Source organism: Callorhinchus milii, unplaced genomic scaffold, assembly GCF_018977255.1.
Source record: "Callorhinchus milii isolate IMCB2004 unplaced genomic scaffold, IMCB_Cmil_1.0 Scaffold10, whole genome shotgun sequence".
NCBI classification, from domain to species: Eukaryota; Metazoa; Chordata; class Chondrichthyes; order Chimaeriformes; family Callorhinchidae; genus Callorhinchus; species Callorhinchus milii.
Genome location: NW_024704751.1, coordinates 17,435,496 through 17,460,131, shown reverse-complemented (window position 1 = coordinate 17,460,131; position 24,636 = coordinate 17,435,496). Strand labels below are relative to the sequence as shown.

Here is a 24,636-nt window from a genome sequence, read left to right as displayed (position 1 = left end):
GGACAACAGACGGGACCTCAGCTTAACATCTCATCTGAAGCACCTTTGACAAAGCAGCACTTCCCCCACCATTACCCTGGACTGTCAGCCTAGACTGTGAGTTCAAAATCCCTACGTGGGGTTTAACCCTTCAACCTTCTGACTCAGATGAGAGCGCTGTCAACTGAGCCAGGCTGACTCTCTGCAATAATAGCATCGCTGCAATCTTCCCATTCACCGCAGTCCTCACCTACATTCTTTTCTAAGAGCAGGCTGTCACTAGGAGGTTCGGGACTTTTCGATGCCAATGCTGGCTGGAAATGAGGCATATTAACGAACTTATAATCCGATGATCTGCTGATATTAAATTCCGAGGCTTAGACTTTATCAGTCGACCTTTCAATTTGGCAGCCAATGCTTGTGCCTATATTAATTTTGCTCTGCGAGGCGCCTGCATTATCAAAGGCTCATCAACTAATGTGCAAGATTTTAGTCATGAGAAATGAGAGGTATGTAATGCTAATTCGCAATTTCAAAGTATTTCAGAACTGAGAAACTTTTGACCTGAGCTTCCGTCTTGTGTTAGCCTGTGATTTGTTCAAAGGACAAGCGATGCGATTTTAGCTGCTTAGAGTTCAACAGTTACCCCAACGCGTGCTCTGGGGTCCCCAAGCCTGAGCTCTTGCCAACCTACGCCTAATACTTTCCGGAATTAGGTAAGCAGAATGCATCCCTCCGAGGTAGAGAGAGCGCATTCCATTCCAGCAATCTGTCTCTGGGATTTCCATGTGTAGGTGGGATGCACGGATTTCTAGTTTCGTTTGGATACTCTTAAGCAGGGTGATGGTTTCCACATGAATCTAATGCCAGGCTGACCCCCGCACCCCCCCCCCCCCCCCCCAAGATCATTTTGATTGTCAATCCCATGTTAATTTGAGAAATCGGTTTCTTTGTGCGAACCTCGGAAAAATACAGCTTCCAAACTCCAGGAGAAGGGCACCATATAAATGAAAGTTGTTGTTGTCGTGGAGATGTCTCAATGTGCTTCCCAGGATTTTTCTTTGTCGAGTGTATTTTATGGGTGAGCGGCAACATTGAATTGAAAGAATGTTTCCCCAATTCTGCGCAGAACTTGTATTTCAAGAGAAAATCGTTTTAATTGGTGAAAATCGTTGGAACTTAGGCCTAAAAGCAGCTTTTGCTACAATCTGCTGCACGGATCTTCAAACTAATATCAATCTATTTTAGTACTTTTAAAATCTTTGTCAATCAGTAACACTCACCTCAAATTTGCCCTTACAAATGTGCTATTAACTTCTGTGATGAATCTTAATATTTTAACAAGATTCATTGTAGCAGATATTGAGAGATTGTAAAACAAAAACAGGTTAGTGAACATTAAAGAGCTTTGATTGCCCTTCATTCGTAGTTCAATAATAATTATAACACTCGTTTGATGACTGACAGAGAGACAGAGATTAAAGTACTTATTCAGTATCACACGAGCACAGCGATTAATTTTTTTTTGTAGAGATGTTGAATACATTAACGGGTGAGTTTTCAGCCGTTTTGCTACCAGCTCTCCACAGTTCTATCCAGGAGTCACTCCGATTTCTCCTTTATTACTTGCTGTGGCATTTAATGCAGGAAAAAGGGTCGGGAGTCTTAGAATCAGATTGAGACTGGTGGATATTAAACAATGTGAAGATTTCTTCACACGGAAGGAAGGTTGTGAAATGTACCATGTGCTGTCACGGAGGCCAAATCAATTGATGTGTTGAAAAGGTAGTTTGATAAATCCAAGGGATATAAAAGGACTAAAGGGATCGGGAGAAAACGTGGGCAAAATGGGATTAGAGAAACAAAGAGCTGCCTTGAACTAATATAATGGTGGAGCAAGCTCAATGGGTCGAGCCTGTTCCTATGGTTGTTTCGGTCACTTTCAGGGCTGTGTAAAGTCTAGGATGGCTTGGATAGATATTTGCTTTGTATGTACTGAGAATTCCCATTGTTTTTGTGGCGGGGGAGATTGTTATCCCGAGCTGAGCATCACCATCCATGGTCGCACACTCCACCTCGCTAAGCCAGTCCGGAACCTTGGGGTCTTGTTTGACTTTCAACTATCCTTTCTACCCCACATCTGCGCCACGACTCGCTCTGCTTTCCCCCACCTCCGCAATGTCGCCCGGCTCCGACACTGTCTCCCACCGCAGGCCACCAAAACCTTCATACACGCCTTCATTACAACGAGGCTCAACTATGCAAACTCACTGCTTGTCGGCCTCCCCAACTCCTCCCTTTACAGGCTGCAGATCATCCAGAACTCTGCAGCCCGTGTCCTCTCCCACACTAGGCTCCACGGCCCTATCACTCCCATCCTTGCTCAACTCCACCGGCTTTCCATCACACAGAGGATACAGTTCAAGGTCCTGGTCCTCACCTTCAGAGCCCTCCACGGTCTTGCTCCCCCCTATCTCTCTGACCTCCTAACCTCCTACCACCCTGTTCACTCCCTTTCAGCACAGGAGGGGGTTCATTTGACCATTGAGTCTGGCTCACTCCTCCCTATTGTTCAATATGTCTCCCATAGCCTTTGGCGATGCTAGTCACCAATAATAATCATGATTCTTGCATTTGATATGACATCATTGAGACATCTCAAAACCCTTCACACGATATTCATTTTCAGATCACCCCTTAAGATCTTCCTCTTCGACCGTGCCTACAGTCACTTCTACCCTTCATCGTTCTCCACCACTGTGAAGCGCTCCAGTAAAATGCAAATGCCAGGGATGAATTAACGCGTGGAACAGGTTGCCAGGAAGGGTGGTTGAGGCCAGGACACTGGGACTTATTTGAGAAAAAACATCTTGATGCTGTAACGGGAGGAAAGGAAGGTGGATTTTCTGAAAGGGCCTCAGGTGCTTCCTTTTCCAATTCCCCCCCTTGTGATCACAGGTATTGGATTGAAACTCTGGGCTACTGCTCATGACTCCCAAGGTCCAGCAATTGATCGCACAGTCTTAAATAACATCGGCACCAATATTCCATCTGATTTATTGGAGATCTCCGCTCACAAAGGTGTAATTGATCAAAGGTTGAGCGAGTAATGGAATACGGATCAATTGTTCTGGTGAGATGGGAATCTTTCATTGTGTTGTGATGGAACCTAGCAGGCAGGTGTCCACGAGGATAGATTTGCTGTGGGGACGACATTGAATTGTCTTTTTTTCTAAGGTGTGAAATATTTAATCCTTACCCGTGGAAAAATCATCGGCATGTCATTAATTCTTAAAGATTGTGTCCTCTTACAAACTGTGGGCCAGCAGTCCTTCCAATTCCCACTTGTGAATTATCATTTTTATCACTTTTCACAGATACGAAATGTTCATTCTTTGGGGGATTAAAATAACTAATTTCCCCAATGGTAAAATTATCCTGTACTCTTTAGGTGTGAATGGCAATTTCAGTGCCCTGACAGTTATGGAAATCTTCTTTGGCTATTAAGTGCATGACTTTTATTTTTCTCTGATTGTCACCAGTCCTTTGGATGAGACCTTAAACTGAGGCTCTGTCTGTGTGTTTTCAGTGGATATTAAAGCTCCTGTGTCACTATTCACAAAGAGAAGGGAGTTTCTCTCTCTCTGTGTCCTGCGCTAAAATCCTCAAACCCTTCAATCCTTCAAAATTGGTCATTCATTTCATAGCTGCTCGTGGGACACTACTGTGTGCAAATTGGCCGCCTTGTTTGCCTTTAAAATATCCAGTCACTGCACTTTGCAGTGAAATTCTGTGAAGCATTTTTAGATCGCATGATACAGCGTTAATGGAGGCAGAAAGGCCTTTAGGCTCCTATCCCACAGTCCCTTCGCCTCACCTCCTCCCTTGCCCCCTTCAAGGCCCGTCTCAAGACCCTCTTCTTCGACCTTGTCTGCGATCACCCTGCCATCCGTGCCCTCCACCCCTCCTGATCCTAATGCACAGCTCGAGTACAAATCCTTGACAGTCCAGCGCCTTAGGACGTCAACCCAATGTGAAAGGCGCTATACAAATGCAATTGGTTGTTGTCGTTGTTCTATTCAAATACCATTATTATTATGATGATGATTAATATTTTGGGAACATCTCACCCTCACAATCTGAACTTTCTTTCCAGCTTGTCGGCCAGGGTCTTATAAGATGTCAGCTCGAGAGTTGCAGTGCTCCTGGTGTCCTGACCACAGTTACACAGAGACCGAGGGATCTGCTCAGTGCTCCTGTGAGGACGACTTTTATAGGATGCCATTGGATCCACCATCAGCCCCCTGCACCAGTAAGTCAGCTCTACTTATAATAATATAATCCTTGCATTTGACACAGCGCCTTATCACGTCTTCGAGACGCCTCAAAGCACTTCACAGAATATACTATAATGTGAATTGACTCTTTTATTTTGTGGGTGAATCTCGGCAGCCAATTGCACACAGCAGTTTCCCACAAACAGTCATGGATTGAGGGCCAAATTATTATTAATAATAAGAGTTGAACCTAACTTTCTTAAACTTGGAAGAAAATCGGATTAAGAAACCTTAAATTCAGAGGCAATAAATTACATTGGCTGCAAAATTCCACTTGGTCTTTGCCTACGAAACCATTTAGATTTAAAATTTAAGACAAAACGACATTGTGCAAAATTCTTAAATGCAATCTTAATTTGGACGTTTTTGTTTCCCCCGATGTTCTTAAAGAATAATAAGAAGGATCCTTGCATTCCACCCACAAAATATACAGTTAATTAACTTTACAGTATATTCTGTGAAGCGCTTTGAGATGTCTCGAAGACGTGATAAGGTGTTATATCAAATTCAAGGATCATCATTATTTGATACAGTGTCTTATCATGTGAAGACGTCTTTGAGACGTCTCAAAGCGCTTCACAGAATATATTGTAAAGTGGAGTGACTGTGTATTTGTGGGCGAAACGCCCATAAAGGAGGGAACCGACTTCAAAATTAAAACTGAATTAAAGGATTTCTTTTTGCAGTTCTTTGCGATCTTAAATTATAAGACAAGTGGTCTAGCAGCCCCAGACTCTTTGCAATTTTTGGGGCCACGTGTACGCAAAGATTGTTTGAGCGCTAAAAAATAAATTAAACTCGGGCAAAATACCTCTCTAAATCCTGAGCATATATTGCAGACGTTAATGTGTTTTCGTGGGATGATGCACTTGTAAATTTATCGGGTCTTTGCAGAACATTGCCTCTGTCAGCAATATTTAAAAACTCAGCCGCATTTTCACTCCCATCAATTGTTTCAGAGCTGGTATACACATTAGGGCCGGCCCGCTCAGTAAATCGTCAATGCTCTGTACAGTCAGCTTAGTCCAGGATTGCCGAGCCCAGCATACTCAATCATGCACTATCACCTCATTAGGTAATGGGATAGAAAGTGAAATATACATTCATTAACCAGGGATTGAGGTTTGATCTATTTATTGTTGACAGAACTGTTGCGAGGATCTTCAAGTCTCGGGGATTTTGAGGGGTTATGAATAGTTATCCTTCTCACACGAGTACTCTTGTAGGGAGGTAAAAGAACGAGGGACAATTATTTTCTCCAATGTAGGCCGTAGTTAGTGGAACCCAGCGCGCCCACAGTGCGGTGTGGCTAATCAGCAAACTTGCTTGTGACGGGCACAGGTCAACCCGTACTGGTGGACCTGTCATGAGACCACGTGTGCTTTAGCAACTGAGAAGCAAGTCACTGGCTGTTCTTTCCTTTGTGCTGCCTGTTAGATGGACCAGAGTTAGAGCATCGTGTTCAGGCACTGGTCACCCACTTTAGGCAAGACAACAGGGCCGTAGAGAGAAGCAGGGGAGATTTACTATATGATACTGGGGATGAGTGGTTTGACCTATGAGCAGAGACGGGAAGAACTGGGCCTATTTATGCAGGTGCGGAGAAGGTTGAAAGGATTCCTGATTGAAGTCTTTGATATGATGAGGGATTTTACTAGAGTTGATGGGGAGAAATTATCACTACCGCGTTGGTCAGTCAGTGACTCGAGGGCATCAGTGTAAGATAGTTAGCAAAAGGGGGAGATGAGGAGCAATGTTTTTACACAATGTTAGGATGTAGAACTCCTGCCAAGTGCAGTGGTTGAGGCAGGATCTGAATTGGTAAAGCGGGAACTGGATTGATATTTAAAGGGGAATAATTTGCAGGGGTTTAGGAAAGGCTGGTCAACAGAACTGAATAGATTTCTCCCTCAAGGAGTACCACAGCAACAACTAGCATTTATATAGCATCCCTCACACAGGGTAGGGTCCCAGAGAGTTTCCAACACCGACACAATGAGACCAATGGCCTTCTCTGCCCTGAGTTTCTCTGGTTCTTGGTCATACGAGACTTTCAAAGATTGAGCCTATAATGGCTGTTGGATTTCGGTAGTGTTGTGTATGCTGATCCTCTGAGCTCGCTCTTGAGTTTCTAAGTTAATGGCTTGTCATTTGCTGTTGACGGACGCTGTGTGTTTGGACAAAGGATTTAACGCCATTGTCATGGTATCGGTGCTTATTTGCATTTCATCAAATTTTTACTAAATGTCAAGGATTGGTTTTGAGTGAGCGTATTGAAAGTACTGTTAAGCAGATGTGTATTACGTTATACCTTATATATTATATTATCGTGGTGTGTGACAAGAATACATTCTAGGACAATGCATGTCCTCACACTACAGTACCTGATGCGAAATACAATCACGGATTATGACAATAGTAATAATAATCCTTACATTTGATTACCGCTCAAAACTGGCTGCCACATTCACCTACAAAACACACAGTCGTTGCACTGTGAAGCATGTCCTCCTGACAAAGAAGGTGCTGTAGCAAGGATTATTATTAATTCTATTATAAGTTTTTTTTTCTTGTGAAATCTGGGAGTGTGTCGGGATTGAAGGCAAAGCACAAAACACTCGCGGGGAGCGCAAAATGAGTCGGGGGAGGATTAAAAAAAACACAGTTAAGCAACAAGGAGAGAAGAATCAAAACCGTCCGTAGCATTAAACAAACGAGCGCTGCAGCAACAGCCGTAACTTGCACTCATTAAATAGACGCCACAAGGTTCATTCTACATTCTGATTCCGCGCGCACAACAAAGGCGTGATGTTACTCTTCACACCGTGTCCTCTCGCTTACCCCCCCCCCCACCCCACACAGGACCACCATCAGCTCCGCAGAATCTCGTCTGCACCACGAGGCAGTCCACGGTGATTCTAGACTGGACGGCCCCCAAGGACAGCGGCGGGCGGACGGACGTGATGTACAGGGTCCTGTGCAGCTGGTGTTCCCTGTTGCTGACCGAGTGCGAGCCGTGCGGCAGCCGAGTGGGGTTCGTGCCCCAGCAGGTGGGACTGGCGGACACCACCGTCACCGTGCTCAACCTCCTGCCGCACCTGAACTACACCTTCAGGGTGGAGGCTGTCAACGGGGTTTCTGAGTTGAGTCGCGCTCCCAGGAAGTACACGGAAGTGGCGGTGATCACCAGCCAGGCTGGTAAGTGCCGAGGCGGGTGGGCGGGAAAGTCACAGTTCTTGTTCACACTCTCATGTTCTACACGTCTTCCAGTTACTCATGTTCCGCTAACTCCCTCTGCGCATCGCTCGCCACGAAATCAGTGGCCGAGCTTTAAGCCACCACCACTCCGTCTTGCACCCCCCACCCCCTTGCCCTTGTTCAGTTCACACCCGAAGACCGTCCTTCATTTTTGACCGTGCTTATGGTCACCTCCCCTCCCCTCCACAACACCACCCCCTACCCTGGGTCTGCAATTGAGTTTCCCCCAGGGTCCTGGCTAACTATCCTCCAGATATGATTACTCCCCACTTCATGGCTGTTTGTGGGACATTGCGGTGTGCAAATTGTCTCCCAACAAATTGCAGTCGCTACACATTACAGTGAAGTGCTTTGAGATGTTTCGACACTGTGATAAGTCCCTGTTTCAAAGGAAAGATTATCATTATTCATAATGTTAATAAGATTCTCCCATGAAATGTTCAGTGAATTCACTTTGCAGTATATTCTCTGAAGCGTTTTGAAATGACTCAAAGACGTGATAAGGAGCTATGTCAAATGCAAGGATTATTATTACAAGATGCAAGTGTTTCTTCAGTTCCTTTGCTTTGAATGGCATTGTCCCGTGTATTTTGAGAGCTCGATTGACTTTGCAGAGACTGGTGCGAGGAAGGCTTTTTCCGATAAACTGAGTGACGGCAATATTGGTTTACATGATCTCTTATTGGTTTATGTGATCTCTCTGAAAGGCCGTTTTTGTTGTATTGCAGATTAAGAAGGGCTTTGGTCTAATCCAACCTGCCGGCTTTAAATGGGTCGAGTTATAATCAAAACTCTCACTGTTTTAGTGCCTGTCCTTTGTTTCTACATCTCCTCTAATAAGTACCATCCTTATCAGCCTGATATATATTATGCTCTTCACAAAAGCTACTGTGGTGTTGATTGTGAGAGTAAGAAGCTTTCACTATCTCTGTTGGCTTTGCTGTGCTGATAAAACCACTTTCTACAGGGTGATTAAAAAAACTCGTGATACCATTATAATGTCTAAGAAGTCTTAAAGAAATTATGCTTTTTTGTTCGATAATAGGGTAGCTGAAAAATAAGACTTTGTGGTCATCCTCTATGTGTACAAACCTAATTTTCGGTTTGCACATACTGAGCTTTCTTGCACATTATCACAACATAACTCTGAAATTTGTATTTGCTTTCTTAGTTGTCAAATTAATTGTATGATTCTTATAATACAATCAGCTCTTCCCATCAATGAGGCCCAGATGAACTTTCCGACCATCTGAATCAATGGAAGACCGAATGGAAGGAGCATGTATCTGTACTTGGGCTTGTGTGGAATAGGCTTTGAGGAAATCAATGGAAGACCATCTGAATTGAGATGTTTAACTTGTTCAGTTTACGTGTGTGTATGTGAGTGCTGCGTGTCACTCGTGTGTGTGCGATCGTGTGCGTGCATGCGCACATATGCTATGTGCATGTGCAAGCATGCTGTATGTGTCAAGAATTTGTATGTATGTATGCGTACAAGTGTCTTTATGTCTATAAAGGTGTGTTACGTACGTGTACATTGTGTGTGTGCCATGTACTTTCCCCGGGTGTCCTACTCTGCTGTATGCTAATTGACTGCTGCCGTGTCCAACAAAACACAGTCATTACATTTTGCAGTAAATCCTGCAAAACTCGCTGAGATGCCTCAACATTGTGGAAGAGGTGCTATATTAAATGCAACAATTATTAATTCATTACCATTATCATGATACCTAGGGACTGATCAATTCAGCCTTGGTAACACTGGTGCTGAGATGACAGTGGACAGTGCGGTCTGACCAGAGACCTCCCTTCGTGTTGTAATTCTCTTCAATCCTGACTGCCAATTAGAGGAGTATTAGAAGGGATTAAGGGATTAAAAGTCTCTTTAACTGGGTGCTTCACTCACTATTTGTCTCTTTTTGGTTTCAAGGGTGCAAAGCAAAGGCCTGTAGTGGGTGGGAAATGGAGCAATATCTCGAGATTTTCACCCCCTCGTTCAGTGTTCTTTCTTGCGTGTTAGTCATGGTGTTCAAATCTGGTGACCTTTCAGGTGGAAGATTCTCTTTGTTCTTCCTCATGCAGAGGAGTGATGGACACATCTTGGCCTTGGTGCTGCTCTTTCACAAACTTGTGCGTTTTTCCCTTGTTGTTAACTTTGTCCGAGCCAATTACTTTTCTTCCTGATTTGCCTTTTTGCTACAGGTAAAGAGTTTGATCCAGTGGAGGGATTGAGGCAGGGAGATCCAGGGATTAGGGGTGTAGAAGGCAGCGAGGAAGGGGATGAGGTGGAGGAACATTACGTTTAACAGGTGGTCTGCAGTTTGGAGAACCTTTGGAAACCACCAGTAAGATTAGACATTCCATACAGCAGACACCATTGTGTGTTTTGTACCAATTTCATTAATAGACGGGCTAATAGAACATCTCCTGAAATTAATACTTACAGCATCTCGCAGGATCTGTATAATGCTCCCCAGTTCATTTTTCACTGTCATGTCCCTCTGTCCAAGGTATGAATCACATTAGGTGCATTGCTACCAGTTATGCGAACAATTAGTGCTTGTAATTATTAGGAAATCCATTTAACAAACCTGACCCAGACCTGCTCAAGCAGATGTGGATTTTCAGAGCTCAGGAAAGCAATCATCACTGATGTATGGAGGTACTGAGGGGTGTGCTGTAGGCTATGATGTATGGGACTCCTGTGTGCTACACTGGTTGATCCTTATTTGTTTCTTGGAGGATAGAGTGGAGTCCTGTAGCTCAGTGGTTAGAGCGCAAGCGAGAGACCTGGGTTCGATTCCCGGCAGGGCCAAACACTGGGCAAGTTTCTTTACTCCACACTGGATTACTGCACTTCTTTATACAGTCACTGCAACCCGTGACCACTCAGTCACTACACTTTGTGACCGATGTCAGTCACTTTCCCCAGCAGAGGCAGTTCATCCCCTTACTAGGATTTGATTAACTGTATTGATAACTACTTCACATTGACCGGAAATCTTTAATGGATCTTGAGTGAAAGATCAATATTCATGCCCGGCGTATTATAACAATGTCACAGATCATTCAACTACTACAATAATGATCAATTATTCAAATCAGTAGGAAATCTACTTGCTATTGGCTTAGTGTCACGGAAAATGTCAGCTCAGTTCATGGTCTGTCCTTCCTCGATGAAATGTGTTTTTACTAACTCCAATAGTGTACAACTCAAATGCAACAGAACTCTTAAACCCAGTGTATTAATAATACAAAAGGTTAGGTAATGACCTTCTACTTCTCTGGGTCTATGGAGTCTCTACAGATTGATGATGGGTCAGAAGATTGTAGGTTCGAACCTCCACGTCCAGACATTGAACTCACAGTCTGTACTGACACCCCAGTGCAGTGCGAAGAGAAGGCAACAATCCCCCAAATAAAAATCAGTCGTTCACTTCATGGCTGTCTGTGGGACATTGCTATGTGCTGATCGTCTGCCAAGTCCATCCACAAAAATACAATCACTCACGCTTTCCCGGGGTTAATAATCCCTCCTGAAAAAAAAATCCTAATAATAATTTGGTCCCTCAATCTACGACTGTTTGTGGGGACGCTGCTGTGCAAAATTGGCTGTCGCGTTTCGCCCACAACATATACAATCAGTTCACTTTACAGGATATTCTGTGAAGCGCCTTGAGACCTTTTGAAAAGACATGATAAGGTGCTGTAATCAAATGGAACGATGTCTTTTCATTTAAGTGCTTTAAGATGGCCTCCCGACGTTTAAGGCGCTAGAATAAATGTGAGGATTATTTATTATTAATATATTATGATTAAAGCACATTAGTGTGTATTAATCGGCGATGGAGATCTTGTTATCCAGGGAGTTCCAGTCTCTGCCATTGCCCCTCACTGTGCTGCTTTCAATGCTGCCAATGGTCAGATGGTTTAATTTTGATCTCTGCGTGGGTGTTGCTGGTCAGAAAGTGATGCATGTAATCTGATGGAACATTTCAAGCAAGAAGCACGTTCATCAACAGTCTCTGCGGGATTCAGACGATAACAGCCGGGAATTCTCTAAAAGATGAACATTCCTGCATCGTTTACAAATTTGTCCTTTGAACATACCATTCGAGGCGGAAATGTGCATCGAGTCCTAACCGTCAAATCCTTTTGCAAATGTGATTCCCTCCTGCAATTCTGAGCAAGTGTTAATATTTTGGTTTTCTGTGTATTGAAGTAGTAATAACAACAACAACTTAGACTTATATAGCGCCCTCCACGTAGGGTAACGTCTCAGAGCGCTTAACAGTGGCGGAGCCTGACTCCGAGCCTGGGGTGGGGGGGCGGAGGGAGGTGGCTGTAAGCACGTGAGCACAGTCGTAGAGGAAGGTTTTCAGGTAGGACTTGAAAAAACGGAGAGATGGTGCAAGGCGGAGGGATTGGGGGAGAGTGCCACAGAGTTATAACAATAATCCTTGCATTCAATACAGCCCTTATAAAGCATTTCCCGGGTGTACACTTAAACCCAGGGTAGTCAGACTAATAGCGGGGAGATCCGATCCTGCAAGCTGGAATTTCCGGCTAAGTGTAATTATGATGGGGTTTTTTTTTGAATATCCCTGTGAATATAAGTCAATATCCCTGCCCACTGTGGAGGCCAGCAGACAGAGAGGTTGCTCAGTGCAGCATTGGCGACACTCGGAGAGTTGGAAGTCAGGAGTCTACACGTGCGCGGAAATGATTTTGTCCAAGTTGCACACGGCAATGTCCCACAAGCAGCCACGATGTGAGGACACCTGGCCAATTATCCCCCTTAGTTGCATGGGATCTTTAACATCCACCTGGACAGGCAGATGGGACCTCGATTTAACGTCTCATGCGAATGACAGCACCTCCGACAACAGATTGCATGCCAAGACTACATGAGTTCAACGTCGCGACGTGGGGCTTGAACCCACGACTTTCTGATTCAGAGCCGAGAGCACGATCCGATAAGCCAGACCGACACGCCTCGAGTAAATCTCACTTCAGCAGAAATCAAGACTTCCCTAGGAAGATCTCGAGTCTTCTCAGAATGGGGTTGAGCTGCCTTGGAGGGCGGCTGTTGCCCGGAATATATATAGTTGTTTTATTGTGGCAAAAGCACCATCGTACGATTAATCCTCCTCCAGAATGCTACATTGGCTGTGTGAATTGCTGCGAGCAATCGAATAACAGGGTTATTATTATTAATAAATAACCAAATAATAATAATAATTATTTTTATTACAAAATTTTTATTATTATTATTTGATCACAATGCAGTAGTTAATACGTAGCACGTTCCTGATAGCAAGAGCGTTCCTTCGAGGATGGGGGGGGCGGGAGGAGAGAGAGAGAGAGAGATAGGCCTTGCAACCAGCAGTGCAGAACGGAGGGTGTCCGAAATCAGTGAGGATGATGGATGAGACTGAATAGAGGTGAGACTAAGACAGAGCGAGCAGCAAGGCAGCACGGGGAGAGGTGAGCATTAAGGTGATGCGCTGTGAATGGTGATGGATGAACGATCGCGTGATGCCGTGCGCTGGTGCACAGACTGGAGCCGTGTCGCGCACTGTTAGTGACCTTGCGTTATTGCCAGTTAAATGAGACGTTTGCTGCTCTGAATTCCCCGCGACCTCCCCTGGGTCGGAACGGTTTTCTGAATGCCGCTCCACACAGAGCATCAATCCCTCAATCCAACGGGGTTAAACTGAGGGGAGGGGGGGGGCTTCCAAACAGAGCGAGCATCATTCATCCAGCCAAGCAATAAACTATTCTTGCGCTTGTTACGACGCCTCTAACATCGAAACCCCGCAAAACAATCCACGGGGGAATCGCTGTGGAGCGTAGTGACTGTGTCATTTGTAGGATGGCAGTCAACTGTCCCACAAACAGCCACAAAGTGAACAACCAATTTATCATGACGGGGGATTGTTGGCAGGACACTGACTGTGAAACACTGACTGCTGCCTTCGTGTCGTACAGAAAAGAACAGTGCAACACTGAACAGTAATTCTTGGCATTTGATACAGCACTTTGTTCAGACGTCTCAAAGCGCTTCACAGGATATACTGTAAAGTGGAGTGACTGTGTACTTTTCTCGGGGCTATGAGACGGCTTGATGTTACGAAATACAACAGAAATATTATTTCTTGTAAAGCAAGCTGTTTACATCAATCAGTATAAGCCTCGTTCCATCCTGTGGGCGGGTGAACTCTACTTTCTATCCTCTTGCTTTACCCCGTTCCAGGGTGTGAGGAAACGTGACACCCACTTCAATCTGATTCTTTTAAATGATTTTGATTGTTTTGCCATCCAGCCCGCCCGCTATTATATCATCACCGTGCGTTTCCGAGATTTAATTAAGAAGCCATTTATTGCACAGTGCTGTTTTCGGTAATTAATTTGTGGGTCTGTAATGCTCACTGTTCTTGTTGGCAGTCACAGAAACAGTCGGTGTGTGCTCCGGAATAATCCTTGTACGTTGTGTCTCATCTGGGAGATTATCCAACAGTGCTTCACAGGAATCGCTGTAAAGTGGAGTGACTGTGTATTTCGAAGGGGAACGCAGCAGACAATGTGTGCGCAGCAATGTCCCACAAACAGTCACAAAGTAAATAACCATTTTTATCTGGGGGATTGTTGGTCAGGATACTGGGAGAGTCCCTCCTCTTTTGGTGCAGTACTGCAGGAGTTTTAACATCTATCTAAATAGGCCGACAAGACCTTGGTTTAAACGTCTCACTTTGTAGAGTTACCCCCAGCACAGCAATGGAACGTCAGCTTAGATTAGAGCCCAGATTGGGGACCTCAGAGTGTGCGTTGGGGCTGCTGGAGTCTCACCAGCTAAAACCGCATCGTTTGCAATTGATAGCACTGTCTGGCAGGTCAGCCTGGACTATATGAGTTCAAATTCTTGATGTGAGCTTGAACCCACAGCCTTTTGACTTGGAAACAAGAGTGCTACCGACTGAGCCAGGCTGACACACACCTAAAGTACAGTACAGCAAACACTTCACTGTTCACCAGGGAGTCACTGGTGAAAGTTTTATGGAAGGAAGTTTTCAAGTGTTAAAAAGTCCTCAATTTTTGGCTTTGCTGTTGTGAATACTCAATTCAACGATAGTAATGCTCCTTACATTTGCTACAGTGCCTTTCACATCAAAACATCATTGCAGAAGGTCCACATCTGTCCGAATGAAAGATTGGCTGTTTGTAACTCCATATTACCACCTTATCTGCTCCTGTGCAGTTTCTTTTATTAATTTGCATAGAAATCCATTTCCATCCAAGGTTAATGGAGATGAATGATTTCCGTGCACTTTCCGAAAGAATTTACGGTGCAATTAAATTAAACGCAAGAAAGCCTCCTTGTTCCCCAGGAAACAATTTCAGTGGCGCTTTAATTTTAGAAATGAGCTTTGAGCGGTTGGCTTGATCACTCTTCCCTCTCCCCCTCCTTCCCCCTCCCCTCACCCCCTTCCTCCCTACACAGCTGTGTCAGGGCAATATTAAGTAATATTGCCCACTTTTGGAATGATATATGGTCCCACCTCTTTGCACAATATCAATGAGCTGAAAGGTCCTAACCTAAATGCTACTGTTGTGTATAACGCACATTTGATTTGAACAGTCCAGCCCACTTAACAAGCAAAATGCATCCACGTATAAAACCGGCTTTGTTCAACAACGCCATAAGATCTGGGTTGCAATCTCTCAAGACCGAGTCGTGATTTTTCCCACTCGTTTCCTCTCAACCCTGCAAGTTGGGTCCTTATTCGATGGGGTGGTCCTCACTGGGCAAACAGCAGGAAGCTTGACAGACCCAGCTCTCAATGGCAAAGGATGTGATTTTATCTGGTTAAATGCCAGTAGTTACCCCAACGCCCATTCCAGGTACCCAAGCCTTTGCTCTTCCCAATCTGTGTCCTCTAGGGAGCGAGTGTGCATTCAGTTCCAGAAACAGGGACGTTTCCAACGTACTGTAGAGGAGGCACATATATGTGGAACTGTCAGTCTTAAGCACGGTGATGGGTTTCCGCATGTGCCAGACACAAGGCTGGCAGGTACAGTCAGAAACAGAGATACACACACAACACACACACACCACACACGCACACACACACACACAAAGTGAATATAATAATAATAATTCTTGCATTTTTGATATAGTGCCTTATCATGGCTTCAGAGAATATGACTACTTTGTGGGTGAAAGACAGAGAGACATACACTCATACACAGACAAACAGAGAGAGAGAGAGAGCGGCTCTCACACACACACACGTATGCACACGCACAGACCTAGAGACGCACTCACAGACCCACAGAGAAAGAGAGCGAGACACACGCACACACATACAGACAGAGAGAGAGACCACGCGCACACACACATAGAGACGCACCCACACACAGACAGACAGACGTGCAGAGACAGAGTCTCATAATCCGGGGTTCTCATTTGTGCAATGAAGTTGATCCAACGAGTGGAGATTTCGGGCAGCACTGTTGCCACCTGTCTGGCTAAAGAGAGCTGTTGTATAACGGCAGGTAACAGCTTAGCCTCTTCACCTGTTACTGTTTCTACTTATTGAACACAGCACCCATTTAAACATTTGTATACGGTCAATAAAAACCTCTCGATTTCTCTTTCGTGTCTCCACTCCACTTTTGTAAATCAGCGACAAAAAGAGTCCATGAGGCACCGAGAGAGAAGCCTTGCCTTGCGATGGGAGCAAACTTTACGCTTTGTGCATCTACCAAATGTGGCGTAGTGGCGGGGGAAAGCCTTATAGCTCTCGTTCGGCTGAAACTCATTTTAATGAAGGAGAGGCCGGTTGCTTTGGAAACGGCACGGGCAGAAATCAAGCCATTTAGCAAGGGACCAGGCCGAAACTCGTGAGGAATTGCACATGGTGCATTTTAAGCAGAGGTGACGATTGAGTTCTGTCCATGCAAATACAGTTGGGAGCAAAACTACATATGATCTAATCGACTGCATGTTATTCAAAAGCTCTCAATGGGCTGCCGTCGATTTGTACTATGATTCGAGCCCAGAGTCTGTTCACCTCACTCACTGACTCTCTCCCTGCCTTCCATCCTCCGGGTCTGGCCTCCTCCTCGTCCCCGAGTCCTCCGCTCCACCCTCGGCGGCCGTGCCTTCAGCCACTACGCCCCGAGTCTCTTCCTATTTTCAGGTCTCGGCTGAAGACCTTTCTTTTCGACCGCGCCTTTGGTCACCTTCCTCCCCCTCCCCCTGGCTCGGCCCCGGGATCCATTACTCTAAAGCGCTCTGAGACGCCGTCCGCCATGGAGGGCACTATATAAATCCAAGTTGTTGTTGTTCTTGTTGTTCCATCAAGGCACATCTCAAAACCTACCTCTTTGGCAATGGTTTCAGCCATCTTTTCTCTCCGCCCCACCCCCACCCACCAAGCCAGCACTGTGAAGCGATTTAAGACGTCCTCCCAATGTGAAAGGCGTTGTGTAAATATAAATCAAATTGGTATTAAGATTTTTTTTTTAGTCGCGCCTCATAATCTCGAGCTGATTGTCATCGTTGTCATGTGTGTACTGTGGCAGCTATTTTATAGACAATCTAGTCCCGCAATGTGAGTGACCAGTTTGATGACGTTAATTAATGATAGTAACCCGTGCGTTGCATAGGTTTCAAAAGTGCTTTCGGGGAATTTCAGTAAACTGTAGTGACTGTGTATCTACAGTGAACACGGCAGCCAAATGCTCAGTTGCTCACACCAATGTTTGCAGGGACGCTGCCGTGCGCAGTTGGCTGCTACGTTTTGCCCAGAAAATATACATTCAATTCACTTTACAGTATATTCCGTGAAGCACTTTGAGACGTCTCAAAGACGTGATGAGGCGCTGTATCGAAGGCAAGGATTATTGTTATCATTTATTATCCCACTACGATCGGCAGGAAGAAGGAAATTGACATTCACATTGTTCAGAACCCCCCGATTTTATCTGATGTCTCACTTGAAGTGAGTAAAAGAAGAAACGCAGCAATTACAATTGTAAGTCATAAGATCAATTGCTCGGTATTTAATCATCCTTTATTGACCCAGTTGCAGTTATAATGTCTTGCAATGCAGGCAAGTAAAGAGATTAAAAAGGGGGATAAATTTGCGTGCGATTGCGCTTTGGGTTCATAGAGTCTAATAGAGTGATGGAGCAAGGAAACAGGCCATTTGTCCCAACTAATACATTCATCCTCTACACGAGCCAACATTCCTGTGTCCGATAACCCTCTCATCCCTCTCCTATATCTCTCTATTCCCCTCTTCCTCATAAACATAATATAACTCCCTCTCATAACGCAGACTCTCGCGCGCGCACACCCACACTTGCAGACTCACACGCACACATTGCAAACATGCACACACGCAAACAAATCTATAAACCAGAGACACACACTGATTTCAGTGTACCAGTGTACCAGGATCTGAATTAGGGTAACAACAATTTGGTAGAGCTCCTTTCGCGTCAGTGGAACATCTCAAAGCGCTGCACGGGATTCACTTTCCGCTACACTGTAAAGTGTAGTGACCATGTATTTTGCAGGCAAACACAGTGGCCAACCTGCGCACGATAATTAAGCAGTGACACAAGTCAGCTGCACCTGGCGATGTGACGTCAATGCAATGACTGCTGTCTGTCGATATTCAGTGTTGACTAAATTATTTCGAAACATCAGCCGCCTTTAATAACGGAGAGACACAGAGCAGATTTGATTAGTATCTGATTTCTGTGCACCGGTGCTTTAGGTCCACAGCAGAGCTCTGTTAATTGAAGCCACTGAACAATAAATTGCGGTGTATTGAACACCTCACAGCCTTGCAGAGGGTCACATTATTTCTAATTTAGATGCATCATTCCATTTCTGTTTTGACGCCAGTTATCAATCATCACGAGCCTTTCTGAAGTGACCAATTTCAAACCCCTTCTGGCAAAGGTTCCGCCTTTCATTCAAAGGGAATAATTTATTGTTCATTTTTACCGTGTGCAAAGCAAAGCCTGGAACAGTTAGATTATTTACACTGAGGACTTAGGTACAAGCCAAGACCAGACACGTAAAGGATCTTATGAAATCTCTTCAGAATGGGTATACATCTCTGCACTTCAGAATGGCCAACAATCCCCCTGATAGAATCATTCGTTTAATGGCTGTTTATGGAGACATTATTGTGCGCGAGTTAGCTGTAGTATGCGCCTCACTATACTTTGCAGTAAAATCCTATTAACGATGGAGATGTCCTCCTGATGTAAATCAAATGTAAGGATTGTATTTATTATTGCTTCGATTCCGTGAGACTATCTGGAGTTTCTACTGATTGGGCTATTTCGCTGCTCACATTCTCCACTGTAATTTAAACTGTTGACTACAGTAGTGTGTGGTGGAACCTGGTTTGAATCCAATGAGGTAAACCTGCCCCCTGCTAACCGTGAGGTTTAGGAGATTGGACGGCCTGAGTCTAAATCCTTTTTGGCCGTGAGTCCCCAGGACAAAACAGTCCATAATTTAGTGTTAATCTGCACTCAATTGGCAGGTTCATCAGAGAGACCATATGGATGTCTGATGCAGGAAACAGTTACACTGGTGTGATGGGAGAGTGCTGCTGTTCGGAGTTTAACTATTTGTTGGCACTGTGTTTGCTTTTGGTCTGTCTCGGGAATTGGGTGAAGCTGGCACTTAGCTGCCCTTTGTTGCCCATCCCTGGCATTGCCCTGAGAAGGTAGTGTTGGGGAGGAGGGAGAGGGGAGAAAGTTGACCGAAAGCAGGTAAAAGAGACGAGCTTGAAAGCAGGCTTTGAAAGTGAGGAGGGGAAGAAGGGGTGGGAGCAAGTGGTGGGTTCAATAAAAACTTGCTACGTGATATCGCTGGTGAACCCTGGCACCAACCAAACCAAAAAGCTTTAAAAAAACTATTCAACAATGAGAGGTTTTAATTATGCAAAGAGCAGTGTTTAACCCAACCTTGAAAAGTACACTTGGACTGTTTGCTTTAATGCTGAAGTGTATTATCTACCAGCCGTGCTCACAGGTTTTTTTTTAATTGCTAAGCTTTTGTGCAGCCGTCAATAGCACTTTTCAGCAAACACTTTGCCACATTTAGAGCAAAAGCCAATTTATTGGGTGTACACAACGTTTTATGCAAAATCGGGTTCTGCTGCTGAATTAAGCGAGGCGTGTTCTGTGCTGAACATCACTGAGCGCTCCAGGGGTTTCGCTCCGTCTGCTGAAAACCAGCTTGTTAGACATGAAGCTGTTATCCCCATTTTCCACTGCAGCGTTAACTCTTGAACGTGCTGCTTTCCTATGTGCTACCCAATACTCTTGTGTTGGCCTTGCCTTGAGCTTGCTTGACTGCTCTCAGGCGTCGGGGGAATTTTCCCCTTAAATAATTTCCTCTTCTCCACTCCCTCCCCTACCCCACTTGATCGCTCCCACAACCCCACCCAGTTGACACTCCAATACATTGCTGGATGCGCCTCCCCTGCATTGTTAGCGGTGCTTTGGGTTAAACCAAGACGTTAAACCAAGGTCTCATCTGCCTGTTCAAGTGGACATCAAAGACCCTATAGCTTTTGAAAAGCAATGGGTGTGTACTTTGCTGTTTCAATCTTATAATTAAAAAAATCATCCTTGCATTGGATATAACACCTCATCATGTCGTCGAGACATCTCAAAGAGCTTCACCAGCTGTACTATGAAGTGGAGTGACTGTGTATTTTGCGGGCGAGATGCCAGTTTGCGCACAGCGATTTCTCACAAACAGCCTTTTTCTGGCCGAAGGTGAGCTGAGCCTCAAGCTGACTGGAAGGTAGCTCAGAAACAGTCATCTCCAGAATAAACCTTTGGAACTTCTTAGAATTGTCATTGCCAGAGACGTGTTTCTCTCTGGACAAACACCAGCAACTTCAAACCAGTCGGCCTGTGAGGTGAATTGCTCTGTGATTGTATTATAATAATAGTAATAATCCTTGCATTCGATTATGCGCCTTATCACATCTTCTAGACGGCTCAAAGCACTTCACAGAATAGCCTATAAAGTGAATTGACTATGATTTGCGGACGAAACAATATTGGCACAGTTGGTTACTCTTGAGTAAGAAGCAGCTCAGTGGAACTTGATAATAATAATAATCGTATAATAATCCTTGCATTTGATATAGCGCTTTTCACGTCGGGAGGACGTCCCAAAGCGCTTCACAGAACACACTGTAAAGTGAATTGACTGTATATTTGTGGGCGAACGCGGCAGCCAATTGCGCACAGCAATGTCCCACAAACAGTCGTAGATTGAAAATGACCAATTTATTATTGTTTTTGGTTTTGGAGGGATTATTATTAGGCTCTGTGTGGAGTAAGGAAACTTGCCCAAGGTTTCGCCCTCTGCCTGGAATTGAACTCAGTTCTCTCGCTTGCAAAGCGAGTGCTCTAACCACTGAGCTACAGGACTCCACATCACGTTGCCAAGACTCCTCAAAGTGCTTCACGGAAAACACTGCCACTGCGAATTGACTGTATAGCTTGAGGGCGAAACGCGGCAGCCAATTCTTACGTTCTGTTAGCTGGAGTTTGAGGATGGCCCGCTGAGAACACTCTGCACAGTACGTTATTACTAGAGTGATCTGAGTTTCAGTGTGGAGTGGAGAGAGTCTGCTGCAGTCAACTGAGTAAATGCATTCGTGAACTCAGTGTAAGACAGTTACATTTGTAGGTGACACTGCTGGAGGGATCAGAAGAGGTTGTTGACTGGGAAATGAAATTCAGTGCAGATACATTGCAAGGAAATTAATGGCTGTAAGGAGTGGGTGGTTGAGACCAGGAGATTCACTTAAAAAATAGCTTGATGCTGTGGTGGGAGGATGGTAATCAAATGGGCCAAAAGCCCTTCTTCATCCAAACCTCTCTTGTGATCTTGTGATGTCTGATCTTCCTCCTTTCAGAACCCACTTCTTTAGGTGGGCTGAAAGCTGAACAGTGGAAGAAATGAAAGGGAGCTAACTTTGGATGAAAGACTGACCTGTCGCTGTGACGTACTAACTAAAACGTATTGAAGGACAAATGCTACATGACTTTACCTTTCTGCAAAGTTACCTAATCTGGAGGGGATTATGTTGGAAAAGTCTTGTGTCCTCCAGTCAGTAAATGGATTCCATTACCGTTAAGAGTGACACTACTAGTATTCATTGGGGCCTGTTTGTTAAAACAGTGTGAATTTTAGGTCTGAGTATAATTCTCTTGCGCTCTCTCTCTCTCTCTCTCTGAATCTCGCCCTGTCTGGCTGTCTGTCTGTTTCAATCTCTGACTCTCGCTTCCTTTTCTCTCTCTCTTTACGTGACGTGTTCTGTCTCTTTCTTTGCGCGTTTCTCTCTCTCTTTATCTGTGAAAGATTAGTGACTGTACGTTTGCGGGCAAACACAGCAGCCAATTTACACACTGCAGCATCCCACATACAGCCATGAAGTGAACGACTAATTTTATCTGATAGATTGCCAGCCAAGACACCGACAGAAACTCCTTGTTCTTTTCAAAGGGGCGAGCAAGTGCCTTGTGTGTGCGCGGTTCATTCATTCTTTGACCCCCGAGTTTCAGAACCAACCAACAGACCTCGCTTCTGTTGAGTAGTCGGATGTTTCACAGACACTCAAACAATGTGCTTTCACTTTTGCTATCTGTTCCTGTGTCTATTTTTACTTATTCCCATTTTCACAAGAGGACAAGGTTGTTAATTAGGTGATGATATGCTACATTTCCTGCTTCATGATCATCTGAGAAGGATATTCAGAAATGCACTTAGATGCCACATTGTCACATAAAATGCAATTAATCTTTATTAATTGATGGAAGGCAGCCTGAAGCATTAGGTGTTCACCGTAATGACCATAAAGGATGGCATTAAAGGTGAAGTTTCCTTGCAGAAACCATTTAGCTCCCGCCTGGCTTGTTTAGTTGCTCTGTCTATTTTCACTTATTCTCATTTGTATGCTCTGGAACGCTATCCTGTGTGAGGATCGGTGCATAAAATGCAAGTTGTTGTTGTCTCAGACCTTTCCTTAGTCAAGAGTCCTGTGTCAGGGATAATCTGAGATGTTCTAAACAATGAAAGCTGTAACATGGCTAAGTTACTCAATCTCACTGAATCAATGCACACTGTGACTCTTTGTTCAGCCTTTAGCTTCCTATCAAACCTTTCATCCAAACATTGACCGTCTCTGGAATATCGCTTGCCTTCAACCTCTATGTAACCTTCAAAGCATGAAGTGAATGAAACCAGTGACCAATTTTATCCAGGGGATTATTGGCCAGGACACTGGGTGAAATTCCTTTCTCCTGCCGTAGGATCTTTACCATCCATCTAAACAGGCAGACACGCCCCAGAATAATGTCTCATCCGAAGGACGGCACCTCTGCCAATGTAATACTCCCTTAGCACCGCACTGAAGCATCATCCTAGACTGTGAGCTCATAATTGTGACGTGGAGCTTAAACCCACAACCTTCTGGCTCAGAGGGAAGAGTGATTGCTAACCAACTAAGGAAGCCAGACCCACAGTAAATCAGGAAGAGACCTATCACTCCTCCACTGTTTTACAAGATCACGGCAGCTCTTTCTATTTTGGGGCACTTTTTTTCGCTCTGTTGACTATCTCTCTCTCTGTTCAGGTCCCAATGTACGTCGTGTTTACATGGCACCTTCTTACTAAAACAACTGTCCTGGGCTGTGATGTGCAACCTGGCGGGGAAGGTTAAGTGAAGACGCAGCTCACTGGCTCTGTCGGAATCCAAACCGAAACAAAGCAATTTGGCTGCAATTGCATCAAGGAAAGACACCATCACAGAGCGCCCGATTCTTATCCCACAAGAATAAAGAAAAAAGAAAATAACGCACCAGAAAAAAATAACAATAATTTGGTCGCTCAATCCACAACTGTTTGCGGGACGCTGCTGTGCTGCCTCCTTTCTCCCACAAAATAGACCGTCAATTCATTTCTCAGGATATTCTGTGAAGTGCTTTGAGACTCTCAAAGTCGTGACAAGGCGCTGTATCAAACAAAAGGATTATTATTATTATTAATGATAGAGAGAGAGAGAGACAAGTGGCCACTGATGAGATGATTTTTTTTTATTCAATATGGATGAGATTTGGGGAAATGAATCTAATCAAATAGTTGTAATGCAAAGTGGGTTTTGTTTTGACATCACCAGACCAGACGTAGGTCAGGAAAGGCTGCCGCCTTTTGAATTCTCCGCTGTGTAGAGCATATGTATTTTACTCTGAATCCGTGATCGATGTTGCGATGGTGATCTTGCTGCTGTTACAATGGCTTCTGCTTCATGTTCTTCCTGACGTGTCTAATCATAGTCCCTTCTGCGGGCGTCGCTCAGCTCCTGCGACAGGCACAGGCAAGAGGGGCAGTCAGTGTTTGGGAGGTGGGGAGGGAGGGGTTTCTGCAGAGACAGTGAATAATAATAATAATCCTTGCATTTGGGACAGAGTCTTATCCTCTTGTGGAGACGTCTCAAAGCACCTCACAGAATATACTGTAAAGTGTAGTGACTGTGTGTTTTGGTGGGCCGAAAACGTGGTAGTCAGTTGCACGAAGCAATATGCAGGGAGTAGGGATCCGTAATGAGGCTGATGGGTGAGAGGGAGGGAGCTCTGCAGGTGATCCGATTCTGAGGTATCAGCCTGGCTCAGTTGGTAGCACTCTCGCCCCTCACTCAGGAGGTTGTGTGTTGTTTGAGGTCCACGTCCGGACTTTGAGCTCCCAGTCTGGGCCGAGACTCCGGTGCAGTGATGGAGGTGGACTTTAGAAGGACGTGTTGTTTGCCTGTTCAGGCGGACATTACATTAAAGATCCAGTAGCAAGAGGAGAAACGACATGTGGGACGTTATGCTGGAAGGAATAAGTGGGCATTTCAGAGGAAACTGTGGCCCCGGTGAGGGGGCGGGAGGGGACATTGAAATACCAGAAAGTGTGCAAACAAAGAGAATTGAAGGTGAAAGCAGTGTATGCTATTCCTGTCCA

At 44.8% G+C, this 24,636-nt stretch overlaps 1 protein-coding gene across 1 annotated transcript in view; it reads left to right on the top strand.

Annotated features, from left to right (window-relative positions):
• The window catches only part of LOC103179586 (ephrin type-A receptor 7), a 114,302-nt gene that overhangs the window by 62,722 nt on the left and 26,944 nt on the right, over positions 1–24,636 (top strand). Inside the window, exons 4-5 of the mRNA XM_042338464.1 lie at positions 4,136–4,291; positions 7,179–7,514. Of these exons, the coding sequence (XP_042194398.1) occupies positions 4,136–4,291; positions 7,179–7,514 (492 nt within the window). The remainder of the gene's footprint in view (positions 1–4,135; positions 4,292–7,178; positions 7,515–24,636) is intronic.